Below are 17,038 nucleotides of genomic sequence, written 5' to 3' on the forward strand. Positions count from 1 at the left end.
ATTTCATAACTGACATAAGTCTGATGCCTTATTAATTACTGCAATCAATCAGGTCTCTCCTTTTTTTGGCCATTTTCACCAATACTCCTAACTCCCATTCATCAGGTTTTGCCTCTTCATGCCACATTCTACAAAATAACCTTGTAAGTATTCTGGGGGTCACTTCATTTTCAGCTAGTATCATCTCAGCAGTTATTCCGTCTTATCCGAGGGCTTTCCATCTCTTTAGTTTTTTAATGATAGTTTCGACTTCAAACACACTGAATTCATTCATGGGCACATCAATGTCTTCATTGGCCTCAGGTATATCAATCAAATTATTCCCTTTGTATCTCCTATTCATAACCGCACTAAAGTGTTCCATGCAACTTTGTCTTTCTTCATCTTCAGTTGTTATAACAGATCCATATCTCTTTTTGAAGGGTATATGGTTCTTCTTTGCCCCAGTAGAGATTTCATTATCAATTCTATGAGCGAGTCTTACACCATAGCCACTTCCTGAATTCATAGCTTTGTCAGCCTCAGCTGCATTCCTGTCTAATTTTTCTCTCCAACCAAAAATACCCTATAGTATGGGATCTCAAACCTATACGCAAAACTCTTTTAGTGATGAATATTTCTACCCTGCCATGAGCTAAAACCAATGACTAATAGCAATATAGATAAATATCAGACTGTTTAGACCACTTGGCCTTATAAGTCTAATGTTTATCATTATTTTTATCAGTCATATATATTAGTCCATGGCAGAGAAGAAATATTATTAAAGAAATTGCCCTAAGGGTGAGACCCCATAGCAGAGCAAATTTTATATTAGATGGTATTTGTGGCTTATTTAAAAGAAAAAAATATACATACATACATACATACATAATATATATATATATATATATATATATATATATATATATATATATATATATATATATACATATATACATATATATATACATATATATATATATATATATATATATATATCTATATATATATATATATATATATATATATATATATATACATATATACATATATATATATATACATATATATATATATCTATATATATATATGTATATCTATATACATATATATATATATATGTATATAGATATATATATATATATATATATATATATATACATATATATATATATATATATATATATATATATATATATATATCTATCTATATATATATATATATATATATATGCATATATATATATATATATATATATATATATATATATTATTGTACTTTATATACATACATATATATAAAAATATATTTCCTTGCAATGACAAAACAAATCCAAATGCCTATGAATGCATGAAAAACTTCATAAAATAATTTCTATAAAAATGCCATAGGCATTACTATATCTTAAAATAAGATATAAAATGAATGATCACGAATTCACATGAAATTAAATTTATCTGATAATTTCCACTAACTATATTCACTCCAATAAATCTTCAACTATTCAAGGCACAAAAAGCAGAAAATATAAAAAATTCACCCAACAGCAAAACTTGAAAAACAAAAACATTAAAAGAAAAATAAATGAAACTAAAATTAACTAAAAACAAAAAAAAGCAAAGCTGCAACTGATATTCATAAAGTACTGATATTCAAAAAAGCATTTACCCGAATAACAATTCAAAGGTTGAGTCTGTTATTTTATTCCATGGATAGTTCTTTGACACCAAGGATCAGTGTAATGAGGGGAATACCAGGACAGATGGAAAGAAGCAGAACAAATATACAAGGAACAATATAATATGGGGGATTCTGAATGGTACCTGTGCTAATCTGCTTTCCAGCTCTGTAATTTTTTCATTGAGCATAAAATTAGATAATTAAATTGGGGGTTTTAATCGCTAATGAAATAAAAATTTGTTGTAAGTCGTAGTGCAAAAAATGTAAATTATTTAAATTATTACTATGGAAAACGGGAATCCTTATATCAACAAACTTACAGTCACAGTTTAAGAACAGAGAAAAAAGAAGTGGAAAATTTTCAATACATAACAGAAACTACCTGTTACAACTAGCAAAGAATATCTAGTTTTCAAACCGTTTTCATTTCTTTTTTTTGAAGAAAACTACAGTAGTTAAGCTTCATGTTTAGCTCTGAAGTTAATAATTTCACCAATAACATTTAAAAGCAGAAATACCATTTGCTAAGATTACCAGAGGAAAAGGGATACCAAAATCCTGTGAGAAAAATAAGGAATTCAAAAGGATATTCACACAAGGTATCAGGCTAAAGCATGAATAATTAAAGGGCATATTTCAGGGTGATGTACAGTATTGTATAAACATACTTGATCCCCATGCAAAAAGAAGAAATGAAGGACAGAATGGCATCAGTGATACATGAGGATAAGACTTTTACCAGTAAAAATCATGAAAACTTAGAAAAACCAATAACTTGGAAAGTTTTAAATGGCCTATAAAATGTTTTAAAATATTTGTTCAAATTACTGTTCAAATGCGTGATGAAGATTAATATTAATTTAATCATTCATAAAGAAGTACAATTAAAGAGACAAAGTAGCAGAAGGTATCATTTAAATCATAAGGAAGATGCTTAATTTGGACATGTCATAATAAAAGATGTCAACCTAGATGTTCCAAGAATAATAACAAGTAGCCAGGTACAGTGAAGAGGAAGTGTGAAAAATCTTCTGCATTTGTTGAATAAGGACAAAGGAAGAAGCTAGCAGTAAAATTGCAAGTAAATGAAGACCATGACAATCTAATACCATGCATTTAAATGAATGATGATCCTATTGCAGACGAATTAGAAAAATATAAATACAAAATGCAAAGGTCTATAAAAGATATGTGCAAGAATATGCAATTAGCAATGAAAAGGACTGACAATGCCATGGAAAACTACTAAACTAATTCCTGAATCTCACATGAAAGGGTATGGATTACAGGGAAAAAATTAGGAATAAAAATTTTTCTTTACATCAACATTTGAGAATCCCATAAAAAATCCTCGTATATAAGACAATGGCACTCAAATTTCACAAAGGGACAAATATCAACAAAATAAATGAGATGAGCAAATTGCCTACGCCACATTACCTTCGGATGTTATAGAAGGGCACGGAACGAAGGCAGGCAATGGCAGCACGCTTGCGAGCAAATGAGAGCAGTTTGCGCCAACCAGAGCGGGAGGCAGGGGGTGTGCAGGCCTGTGCCAACCCACCATCAGCTGTTAGTCGGTATCACTGTTACCATAACACTAGACCACTTATTCTCAGCCAAAATTCACAAACTCTGTGCCACCAATGATCATGCTAACACTAAGACCATATTACATTAAACTGACGAGTTAAATTTGGGCAAAACATAACAAAGTTACCCACTCAAATCTCAGTAAAACTCTACCAAATTAATGACCTTAGATGGAATATCTTGTTTCATTAATGAATGGATTTAAAAATTGACACATCAACAATCCCATACCTATCCAATACTAGTTACATATGTATTTTTTTAAATAATTGTACTGTACAATTGAATGTCACTTAGAAACGCATGGCCAAATGACCAAATGATGGCAATAGAGTGGAACCGCTGAAAATAAGGGCCTAGTGTTGAGCTACAAATATTTCAGGGCAACACTATAATTTATCAACCTAACAATGCAGAGATCATTTATTCATATGATTTAGCATAGGGACGTTTCAGGGTTATGAGTACAGTATCCCAAGCCTCAAAGTATAGTACTGCAATGATCTAGCTTTACATCATTCAGTATCATTTATAGGTCATTTAACTTTTCCCAAAGCAATGATTCCAGAAAGTAAGTCTGAGAATAAATATGAACAAGCTTGGTCATTAATGAATATACTGTATCTAAAGGAAGACGTGTCTTCTGGATCAAGTTATTTTAAATCTTTCTCTATACAGTAGGAAAAATGATCTCTACTATGTAGCTAGGTTGATGCCAAGTAGGCACTACGGTAATCAAAAACTGCGGGTGAGGTTACTGGGAAAGTATAACTTTAAAACAGTTTCTTGCATGAATGATCTACAGTATATATGATCCAGTGTAAAATGTAACATAAATTGGTCTGTATTCTACCTAAAAGGCAGTAGATGACTAAATTCTGTAAATACTACATGTAAGCAGACACTGCTTTTTTGCAAGCCACCTTTCACTCCAAGAGAGTTCTCTAAATGTCAAAGAAACAATGAAAAAGAACTAAATCTACAGAATAAGTCTGAATGAGTTGTACTTCCCCAGATAATCAAACATATCAGATGTTAGTGTGGTAATATTACACTGAAATAACACACTCAATGCGAAATATATTGAACAACTACCTATCAATTTATAGTATGTATTCAAAGTTGCAATTTTATGTTATGCAAATACAGTACTGCCATATAAATGAAAAGTTAATAAGTGAAAGGTATTTAACAGCCATAATAATGAAAAAAGACAATTCCAGCAGTCTCAGACTTCTCTGAAATTAATTTCAAAGTGATATCATCTTTTCATCTGGAAATAATTTTCTGGTTTCCCTCCAGAGAAATATTCCAGTAACCTAGGAGAAATAAAATATGGCTTATAAAAATTCACAACTCAATGAATCTGAAAACCATTGGAATAAAGACCCCCATGCAATTAAGATTAATCAAACTACAAAAGCACTGTGCATTTAGTACAATACACTGCACTGTAAATAACTAAAACACATTCATCTGATTAAAATAAAAAAAACACTTTTAGAATAATGCTCTTTACAACTGCTCAAGTATCTGAACATTTCCTTCTATTAAATATATTTTAAAAACATCTTGAGAGAAAATCATGAATAAATTGGTTTGAATTGTTTTTAAGTAGTGTAAAGAAACTGTTATTCCAAATAATCTTCAGCTGCTCCATGAAAAGTAATTAAATTTAAATCAACATAAGCTAATAACCAAGGCTATTTTATAAAAAATAAAGTGATTTTATCCAATATATAAATGTATTATCCATATATGAATTAATAAAAACTGTCAACAATTTAGATAGCTCTCAAATGTGAACACTTACAATAATTTCCTCATTTAAATATATTCACCTGTTAAAGTTTACTCTACATGGAACAGCATCTAAGAGTATGTTAATACAGAACAGGTGTAGAATAAACTGCATCCATTCTGATCGTTGCCACTGCAAACGTCAAGTTCAGCCTTCAGAAACACTTCTGGAAACTTAAACAAAGTTTATTTGTTATAGTGACACACTTTCAAGAGTCATCAAAGTTTCCCGAGTACTCCCTGAGGGGCTAATATCAGAGAGAACTCAAGTGTTTCTATATGAAGGTCTTCCTGACAATATAACCAAGTTGTTGATGGAATATGCCATTCGTAGAAACCCAGGTACCTGGGCATCATGTGTAAGGAAGTCTGCCTAAAGCATGCCAAAATGGCACGCTTTCTCTGCATTGATACCACTGACCGCCATACTTCCTTCGTTGTCGAGGGATGGTCAATCTGGAGAGGGTCACCACATAGTTACATAGCTAGAACTACTTTACTAATTATAATCACTGAACAATTTGCCCTACTGAACTTTACTTACGTTCACGATATCTGAGTAATAAATTCTAAAATTAAAATTCCATATTTCTCACCTATCTATCTTTATACCATATCATGTCATTAAAGCTTTTTCATTAACCCTGTGAACCCTCTATGGAATTACACATACTCCAAGTGTATAGTTTATCCCCTTTCTTCCTGAAAACTGTTTAGACTTTCTCTCAAATCTATTTTACCTTGATTATATTTACAATCTAATTTTTCACTCTAATAAATATATTATATAGTACTGTATACACAAAATTCTATAAAGCTGGAGCAGGACGATTGTAAATAAATACCCAAATAAATATATTATACAATATATACAAAAACTCTATAAAGGTGGAGCAGGAGAATTTTGAATAATTTAGGTTTTTCTTTCCTTTTAACAGGCTTAGGCCTTTGCTAAAGCAACGAGATAATCTGGCATTTAATGGCAATAATCTCGACACTGTACATTGCAGATCTTTTGTTTTTTCAGTCTCTAAGCTGAAACTATATCAATATACTCTTTACATCACTCGTCCAGTGGGGAGGATGGGGTGGGCATGTACTGTTCTGTATAAGCATATCAGATGAGTATAGAAATAAATTCTATGATAAAATTTATAGTTATTTTTATGAAACTCCTCAGATGCTCATAGTGCTGACTCCTCAACTCTGACGGAAGAGTGTCAGTAAGGGAAAAAGATAGGTAATGTAAAGTCATAAAATAATAAATTTATCTGGCACCTGAGACTCACTTCTTGGCCAAGTACCAAGGTAACAAACTGTCATCAAACTAAGCCTGTTATAACTTAACCCTCCAGATTGTGTCCCTAAATACAACCGCACCATCAAACTATACACTTTAATATATACTGTATTACCCAACACTGTATACTGTATTTAGACAAAAAAACTTGATCAAATTAACACATATAAAAGAAACTTCTTTATATTACATCTCCTACAGCTACAACAGCACCTACAACCTAACAATTTTGAAAGAAAAACAGGTTTTTCTGAGATAAGGCTTGACAAAAACCAACTTGCTAAGTCACTGAGCTGCTGCTAAGACTCATTCCAAAGAAAAATTCCTATAGGAACTATACATTAAAGGTTTAAAACTTGAATTTCCAGATTTTCCCTAAATATTACCTTATTACCTAATTATTTACAGTATTTATATGAAGTAACCCAAACACCGTGAAGCTTAAACTAAGAATGTTTTATTATATAATCAATAAAACTAACTGTTATTCAAGCAGCTACTATAGCAAATAAAGGCTAAATATTTTTATTATTCAAGTTAACATTTAGCAAATACTGAAGTTTTACTTAATTAAGCCTTTATTTAAACCATTTCCAAAAAAATTTCTGTTAAAATTAAAAGATGTAGCTGCACTTCTAATATCATGAACCCTAACCTACAAATCTTTCATCAGACTTGGAACCTCAGTGGCCAAACTTTTAGCAAGAAAACAGCCTTTGTGGACACATGATCATTTGGATTTCTAATCCCACAAAATGAATTAATAAATAATAAAGTTTGTAGTTTTGTCTAAATAATACATAATGCTTTTTACAGGACAAAGAAACCTATTTTGCAATGAAATACTAACTTCTTTTTCTTAAGAGGGAATCTGAAAGAATTATAACTAACCTTTGGTCTTGAAATTAATTTTAGCTCTGAAAGTAGGCTAAAAATATATTATACTCTTATGTCCTCTAATGACATTTCTAAAAGCAATAAAAACTTACGGGGTACAACCAGCCATATAAAAAACAATGTAGAGAATGAAAAACACAAGATAGTACAGTGTGCTAAAGCCATTCTTATTGCTATTAGCTGCTAGATTGTCTCATTGCTATATTGGAGGGCCAAGTCTATTGGAAGGAAAGACAACTGTTACTTTTAACATTTATAGTATAAATATCGATAGGAATAGAGCTTTGACAGGAATCAAGTATAAACATCATGGGGGGCTCTTAAAAATAATAAAGAGATTTAACACTTAACTATAAGGTATATGATAAATTTGAAGATTTTTTGTTAAAAGAAAACTTCATGGAGAAGACCTTTTTTTCTAATAAAAAGACCTTGCACTATGAAATTCAAATCAACAAATTCAAAGTGCTTCTGTTGGGAGAAACCTTTGAGTTATATGTTAAGATAACAAAACTCATCCCTTTTCCAAACCACTATACTGTAATATTCCTGTAGTTAACTTACATGAGATTATAATTCAACATGATGGCATGAAATTTCCCTGTGATAAGAAGCAATTACAAGTGTGCAATGAGAATATAACCACCCGAAAAAAAATATGACCTCGAAATTGTTTTTAGGGAAAGAAAAAAATGAATATGAATTATGACAAAGAAATCATTTGCATTAATATGAACCACACAACAATAAAACATCTTGTTCTACTAAGTACTCTATTACAGCTTAAACAATGCTTCTTTACCTCCACCGGAGGGACTAAAACTTTCTCATGGATAATAAACACTAAAATTATTACTTACAATGTGAAGGCCATACAGGACTTTAGCCATTGCCACAATTCTCTCCACAGTGTCATCAACAGTGGGGACAATCTTCTTATCATCATCGTCCTCTCTTGGGACTCTTCCCCCTCCAAGGCGTGAGTAAAGTATGTGTTGCCAGTTCATGGCATCACTTGGGTCAGTTTTGTCCGGTAATGTCAGCTGAGTCTTTGCAAATTCTAATATCTCAGCCTCATTTACTCTCTGAAGAAGAGAAATTTACATTTTGCTACTCATGACAAGAATACGAGGACTCTTCACTTTTTAAGTAATTATAAACATCATGATAATAACATTAACTTATTTATCAATCCATTTAGACATAATGCAATGCAGTGATGTAAATCAATAGAAATAAAATAAATTAATTTCTGGATTAAGTTCAGGCTAAAAAAAATATCTGCATACAGTGAGCACTTATTTGAAACCAGTTCAGAATATTGTTTTAGATATTTTACTTGCATGTGAAAAAATCTATACATACCGCTAAGAATTTCTCCTTACAATGTTGTACTAATTCTTGTTCTTTTCCAGCAAAAAGATTTAGGCCAACAGGAAGGAGGCGCTTCAAACACGCTACCATAAGGGATGAAGCTAACTCTTTATCTTTGTTGACCTTCTTGCCTCCAGCGCGCTTCTTCTTCTTCTGAAAGTTGGGTGACAAACTTCCTGTATCATTTTCTCAAGAGATCTATTTTCCTAAATTATATGACTTTTCTTCAAAAGTAGATTTCTAAAGAAAGAATAAATATAGATGCATATATGATACGAAATCAAGGAATAACAATGCAAATAAGATTATGAGAAAAACTGATACTTATTCTCAAGTAAAATGAAGAACTTTTTAATATGGCAATTTATACCAAACAACAATAAGTTCCAAAGAGGTGTGTAAGAAATTACAAGCTCAAAAGTAACTCGAGTATTTCTAAGCGAAATGGGAATATGAACAAATACATATTTTGATAGTAATTCTAAATAAGTCAAAACAAAAATTAAAACTAAAATTTAATCTGCAAGAAAACTGATCTTAGTGGTCTCATTATATCTTTTAATTACTGTAGGAATCAACATTCTAATACAGTTCAGTAGTGTCAAAATCCTTTACGGCATCATTTTTGAAAGACTATAGAAATCATCTTACAACCTGAAAGAAGCAAGATTTACCATTTCTCTGAAGTATGCAATAACCTACCATGCCAATAAGTAAACATATATGGAATAGGGAACAGAAACTAACTAATGAGGCATTAGAGGAAAGGGATACTGGGTAACTATTCCAACTATTCATTTGGGTTTTCAAGACAACTTCAATTCTAACTATAAATAATTTCAAAATTATGAAATCTTGCAGTAAAGGTCTCTTTTTACTTTTCACATTTCTGAATAACTCTCATAATAGTGCTATTTTGTTTACTTGCAGTAACATCCATAGCATAAATCTTGTTAGGGGGAAATTGTGTTGTACTGTATACCAATAGCAGGCCCATAATAATATGAATTGCAGAAACAAAACCATTTACATGGATGTTTTACTTAATTTTAGCAAAGTAAATCTGTGTGGTATCTTAAGTAAATTAAATTAGCAGATGTGTGTGTATAATAATATTCTTTAGATATTCCTAATCAATAACAAAGGTATTTTTCATTTAATAATGTAAAGCATCCTTTAAGTGTTGGTAACCACTTTAATATCTTTGAACTTTATCAAAATAAAAGTAACCTGCTATTTGGTAGGTGAAAGTTAGATTGGATCTGAATAAATTATTGCCTGCATTCATAACGATACATCTCTCTGAATAATGAAACCTGAGAATACTTTACTTTCTTTGCCATACATCATAAAATATTAGACTAACTTATAGTTTGCTTTTATGTGAATGATGTTGACAAACCCTAATGATTACCATGAAATAAGAATATGAAGATGAAGTTGGGTAAAAATTTGTGATCCCTTCTAACCCACGCAATTGAACATTTAATTTTGAGCATTACCTTTAGGGTGAGCTCCACAAGAATCTAGATGTAACAAATAGCAGTTTCATTAAGCTTATTTATAATAATAATAATAATAAAGCTAGACTTCATATTTTCATCAATCTGTTTGAATAATAATACTGAAGCTGGTCATTAAAACAAATATTCTCTCTAAGCAATTTAGTGAATGATAATGATCACGTCTTGTGTACTTCAAACGTTTGTCTGACCATATATGGCTCTGTGGCAGAATTACAGGCAACTGAAATTACTTCCTCTCATTGGACATAAAAGTGCATTTATCTCATTATAATAATGATGATGATTTAGCCAATATAAAATGTGAAATAAAAATCAAATGCTTTAAATAATAGTGTGAAAGGCAAGGGCTCTACCAACAGTGTGTCTAAGCAATGAAACAACTATAGCGGAAAGTGACATGGTACAGAAGGAGATCTCATGAAAAAAATGAGCAACCACTTCGATTCTTTAGGATTAAGATTCAACCTGACCAGCATTTATAAAGTTGTAAGCTTTCTGTTGTCGTATGAACATCAACATATAACCCTTGGTTGTAGTTATGTGAGAAAACGAGACATTTAAGTAAGAAATGTGAATGTCTTTTTTAAAGAGGCAAAGATCTTTACTCCAAGATTTTCTACTAATATAAAGGGAACCTAAAATCAAATCCACTCGGTAAATACAACGCATGCATGAAGGAAATTGGCACAGAGGTATGATAGCATATGGGATTCTATAATTGCTGTTACTATAAAACAAAGAATTTCAAAGAAATAAACCAATAAACCAAATGTTTCCAAACAATAAAAACAGAAATACAAAGGCCCAACATAATAGAATGTATGAAAAAATACTAAAGAAAAATATTGATAAACAACAACCAAATAAGGAAATAAAAAATGAAACTATATAATGTAACAAAATACTACTAAAAGAATCCCTGCAAGATTATCTAAAAGGACAATGAAAAGCAAATGAAAATCATCAGAAAAAACAACTGAGCAAAATGAGTTGCAAATGAAACTAAATATATAACCAAGCTATAGGTAAAAAAGTCCCAATAACTTGGGGAATTTAATTCCTAAGCATCACCAACCAAGAGATAAAAAAAATTCCAGAAAAAAACAAAAGAAAAATCAACCAAAATACAAAATTTTTTCATGATATTCAATACCTTGTGCTTTTCCAATTCAAACCATTCGTCACAGGGTATTTAATATTAGAGATTTTACTACGGTTTCAAACGTGTAGGATACTAAAGAACTAATGAAGAATTACAAACCACAAACTAAGATTCTAGGGTAATTTCAAATTACTATGCACCAAAAAACTGTGCATGCTACCCGGAGCGCTACAGGTTGTGGTACTTTTACCATGACACAAGAAAAATGAGATCATAGTTCAGGTGGCAAGGAGACAGCAGGAAAATCAAAAGTATCAAAAAGCTGAAAAAAACTGGGTAAAAAAATCTTACTCTGAGAGACGATAAAAATTTCCAACTGAAAATTTGCAAGATATACAGTATAGTTCTATATTTATGTAAAGAACAGTAGCATTTACCGTGCAAAAATAGTATTCTTATACATACATCACTTTTATGCATAATATATATTCATGAGTTTATTACATATATAAGTACACATAAAATACATTAATACATATGCAATACATATATATATATATATATATATATATATATATATATATATATATATATATATATATATATATATATATATATAACACTGGATAATGAGCTTTTAGCCAAAGAAAGTGGCATATCTACAAAGAGTAAAACAGACAGAACAAATATTGATAAACATTACCAACTAATGTAATATAGATGCACAGTACACATTCAATTTCAGGGCATCCAGTATTATAAGATATATCTCATAAAGCCTTTATTAAAGACAGCTGAATTTTATTGAATAAATCTGAGCTAAAAGACTAAAATTTTCTTCTCTTAATGGCATGTTGAAATACATGTATATGTAAGTGTACACAATGTTTTATCTTTGGGAGATGTACATTACAGTACTTGTAATTGTTTGTGTAAAATAAAAAGTAAACTTTTGTTAAAGATCTACTGAAAGTACTGTATGTACAGTAAAGTAGTCTATGACAGGTTTTATAAGATGATGTACAATAGGAGAGACAGCATACTATTTGTGAATCAGATGTAATTAGTCTGATTTCACGGAGTAAAAAAATTATAGTTCCTTGAATTTGGAATCATGCAAATCATGCCACAGCAAATGACTGATATTCATGGAAAACATTCATGTATGTACTAAATATAACAACCAAAGGAAACTTTGACACTAAATACAAGACTGCTGATTCATATGCTTGGCACAGTATCTGCTGAAAATATTAGCTTTCCATTAAAACCTTCACATGGTAAAGCACTTTACTTATAATTGTGGATAAAATAAATAACAAATTTGATAAAAAAATTGAGATAAAATATGAATCTTTTTGTAGAAAAGTGAGAGCAAAATTTTAGGAAACTGAAATGACAACACTTGAAATAAACATTGGTACATACTGGCATGTAGGGTGGTACTCCTGCTTGCTAAACAAAGACGAAACATAAGATACAACATGAAAAATGTGTACAAAACATGTGCAATAAGAAAAATGAAAAAATATTTATGCATTACAGTACTGGAGACTGTTTGTAGATCATTTTTGAAAATTAATCTTGATTTCATATAAGAATATAATGCGATATATAGTTTATAAAATATTGCACAGTATTGTGATATGTAGATAAAATAACCAACAACTGCATGAAGCTGTAGTTAAGGGGAGATAAAATATATTCCGATAAAGCTCCTCATGGGTTGATAATCTCTTAATATTCAGAGATTGAAGAATACTGTATTGAATGAATAGCATTGTTTTCTGTTTTCTTCTATATGTCTGCTATTACTAAACTATCTTTAGTAGAAATGCAGAATCTCTTCTTAAAGAATTACTTTCAGTGATCTTTACCATTATTGAATCATAAGAAAATACCTAGTTGATTCATAAAAAGGATACAATAGGTGTTTGTTGTCCTCACTCTATTAAAATAAAATCACTCTTTAACGTAATGCCTCTACTAGTGGTTCAATGCAATGGTTGTATAAGTGTCTTAGAAAAATACAAAACACAAGTGTTGTAAATTATATGTAAAATTTGAACTATATAAACAATTATTTAGAATCAGTATCACCAGTCTAGCAATCAAAAGAATTGTCATGTACAGGTACAACTCTTAGAATAAGTGTAGTATTAGAAAAATACATTTTTTCCTTTAAAATCCATTGTAAGCCACCATTTTAAAATACAAAATTTAAAAAAAGTAATTTGTATATTGCCTAGCTATACAAATATGAGTCCTTTAAAATAGGGAATGTCTTCAGAGGAGATTTACCAGCTGTCTAATTTGTTAATGAGTCTTTTTATAGTTTATATATGACATTTTTGTTGTTGACGTTGTTAATAGATTATATATGATATATCTCTTTTGACATTACTTTTTTTAGAATGATTTATTGTTAATTTGTTTTCTTCAGTTATTTATTTCCTTATTTCCTTTCCTCACTGGGCTATTTTTCCCTATTGGAGCCCCTGGGCTTATAGCATCTTGCTTTTCCAATTAGGGTTGTAGCTTGGATAGTAATAATAATAATAATAATAATGTCAAAGACTTTTCACTTTTGACCTTCGGCTCAAGACAGAGAGGTCATTGAGATGGGAAGTCTAACTTCAAAGGACATGTTACTTATTTATTTGTTTCTACATGTAAACAAACTTTCCATCCTTTAAAATGAGGAGACTCGCAAATTGGTGGGTTGGAAGTCGTCCTAGAACCGAACTGGTTGGGACTTTTTCTTCCCTGGAAATGTCAATCTTCATGGTCCCGTATGGGAGAAATGGAGATGACTCCAGCAACCTTCTATCTGTCCATCATAGGGATGATTGGGCTGATAAGGCCTGACCTGTACAAGAGGATTGGTACATGGTCAAAGGAGGAATCCCTTCCCCAGTAGTGTTAGTAGAATAATATACAGTACCTGGTGTATGATGATCAATGAGTTAGTATTTATTCGGCCAACCTCCTTGTCAAGGGATGGATAGATACTTCGTTAGATTTAAAAGAATGGAGGTCAAAAGTGTAGCTTACTAGCACCAAGCCAAATCCAGCAAGTAACTGTAAAGGGGAAGGAAAGACGAAGGAGAAGAGCTACTCATTCTACCTTCCATCACAGACTTACATCTATGAGTTACCAAATAAAAAATGTAATTGTTCCTGCTCCATTCTATTTGCATACATGAAGCTGATATAACTTTTCAAAATAAATGTACTAGAAAAAGATTAAACAGCCTTGTACGTTTGTACTTGCTGCAGCCGAAGACAAAAGTGGCGAGTCTTTGACAGGTGGGTGGGCGGGCCTTCTGGCCCACGCACACCATCTGTCATTAATTACATTGTGAAAAATTCAATGGTAGATCCAGCTTCGCTGAAGACATTCTCTAAAGTAAAGGCCAAAAGGTTTGTATACCCATAGGAACCACTATAACTTTAACCATCATCAAGAACAATTACATCCACATAAATTTTCTTGGGACTGAAGTCTCACAGAAAAATAGGTTACAGAACCAAAATCATCGCCAAAATGCAAGCCAACTGAATTACAAAAGAGAAAGTGATTTATTGGTAAATGCTGTGAATTCTGATTATTCTAAATTAAATGATCACCTTAGTAACATCAGATCATCACTGACCCTATTTCTGTAATATTGGAGATTAGGAACTACTGTACATATTACTGATGTGAAAGTATGAATTAATGACCATGCAGTTCCCAATGGACTGATGGCTGTATTGCACCAAGAGATTAGTGCTTCAAAATTCAAGTTGTGTATTTGCCCCAGTGTAAGTCAGACTCCTCTATACCACTGAAACCTATGGAAGCTTTGAGGATGGGTTAACAGTCTTAAATCTATTGGTAAAATAAAGACCTCATATAGAATGTCATATATCAACACCTTATATAGAGACTGAAAGTACTGGAATCCTTGATAAGTATACAGGGACTTTACAAAGTATAAAGAATAAGACTAACAAAATATCTACAAATGATTTTAAGTCGAGGACAGTGGCTCCTCAGCATCCAGATCTTCAAATTGATGATGTTTCTTTAACTGAGCTTGGTCTGTTTCTTCTTCAATTGCAGAAAATCTTGGCTTATTGAGAAAGTCTTTTAATATTTTTGGTGATCAGTTTACCTTTCGGATATATTCTAATTCATTTATTGTCTTGTTTTAAGTATTTTTTCCTATTGGAGCCCTTGGGCATATAGCACCCTACTTTTCCAAAAAAGGTTGTAGCTTAGTAAGTGATGATGATGATAATAATAATAATAATAATAATAATAATAATAATAATAATAATAATAATAATAATAATAATAATAATAATAATAATAATAATAATAAGAGATTTCTGACTTCCGCCAAAGGTTAATGGAGTCGTCAAGGGCTTAAGATCTATCTGTGGAGGAAATTTTGCCAAAATCTGTCAATTTGTTTTAACATTATTTTTGAAATGGCAAAAAAGCAAATACAGCCATATAATCATGATCCGGATCATCTCCATAATTTAATGGGGTTGTCCATGGCCTAAGATCTGACAAGAACTTCATCAAAATTCGTTGAGAAGTTTTGACGTAATTCTGTCCACAGACATAAATAAATGAATAGATAAACTAGAATCCGGATCCGGATCACTTCCAAAATCTAATGGGGTCATCCCTGACCTAAGATTTATGTGGTGAAAATTTTCTTAAATTCTATCAAGTAGTTTTGATGTCTCTAAAATGATGAAAAATGCAAACCCGGATCACCTCCAAAATTTAAAGGGGTCATCCATGGTCTAAGATCTATCTGTGGAGAAAAGTTTGTCAAAATCCGTTGAATAGTTATGAAGTCACCTTTAAAATGGCGAAAAATGCAAATCCTCATTATCTTCAAAATTTAGTGGAGTCGTCCATGACCTAAGATCTATCTGTGGTGAAAGTTTCTTCAAAATCTGTTACGTAGTTTTGATATTACCTTTAAAATGGCAAAAAATGCAAATCCGGATCTAGAATCAGGATCCGCATCATCTCCAAAATTTAATGGAGTTGTCCATGACTTGAAGATATATCTGTGGTGAAAATTTTGTCAAAATCCGTCAAGAAGTTTTGACGTAATCCTGTCCAAAGACACACGAAAAATGAAAATATGGATCTAGAATCCGGATCCGGATCAGCTCCAAAATTCAATGGGGTTGTCCATGTCTTAAGGCCTATCTTCGGTAAAAATTTCATCAAAATCCATCAACTAGTTTTGACATGATCCTGTCCACAGACACACAAACAAATAGACTTGATTGCAATACCTCCTTGGCAGAGGTAAAAATAATAACTGTACACTTAGAAAACAAAGGTATGTAAAACAAAAGATATATCTCAATAATCCGATCTACATAAATTCAGTAAGCTTCACATGACATCTATACCAATAGAACATCAGTGAGTTTCCATCAAGATTCATAAAACCACTATATGACCAAAAATATACTCAACTCTTGTGAAATATAAATGATTTAAGAGTCAGAACCACAATAGATTTGACTTACATGTAACCATAACTGCTTTCTGTAACATCAAACATTACTAAGCAATCAGGAAGATAAATGGATACTCTCAAATGCCTTGGTATAACAATTAGTTGAATCCCAAACATATATCTTTGTGAACTATAAAAATTATTCTCGTTAATACAATAAATCAAACACTTTCATTGCATATATTATCCGTAAATTTTAGAACGATAACCCATTAACGAAATAGACAGTAATAACAGAAA

The 17,038-nt window shown here is 31.2% G+C and overlaps 1 protein-coding gene across 1 annotated transcript in view; it reads right to left on the reverse strand.

Moving 5' to 3' along the window:
- Window positions 1–17,038, reverse strand: part of RyR (Ryanodine receptor) — a 252,525-nt gene that overhangs the window by 90,027 nt on the left and 145,460 nt on the right. Inside the window, exons 62-65 of the mRNA XM_068355236.1 lie at window positions 12,684–12,710; window positions 8,619–8,780; window positions 8,114–8,338; window positions 5,403–5,512 (exon numbers count right to left, since the gene is read on the reverse strand). Of these exons, the coding sequence (XP_068211337.1) occupies window positions 5,403–5,512; window positions 8,114–8,338; window positions 8,619–8,780; window positions 12,684–12,710 (524 nt within the window). The remainder of the gene's footprint in view (window positions 1–5,402; window positions 5,513–8,113; window positions 8,339–8,618; window positions 8,781–12,683; window positions 12,711–17,038) is intronic.

This window comes from Palaemon carinicauda, chromosome 31, assembly GCF_036898095.1.
Source record: "Palaemon carinicauda isolate YSFRI2023 chromosome 31, ASM3689809v2, whole genome shotgun sequence".
NCBI classification, from domain to species: domain Eukaryota; kingdom Metazoa; phylum Arthropoda; class Malacostraca; order Decapoda; family Palaemonidae; genus Palaemon; species Palaemon carinicauda.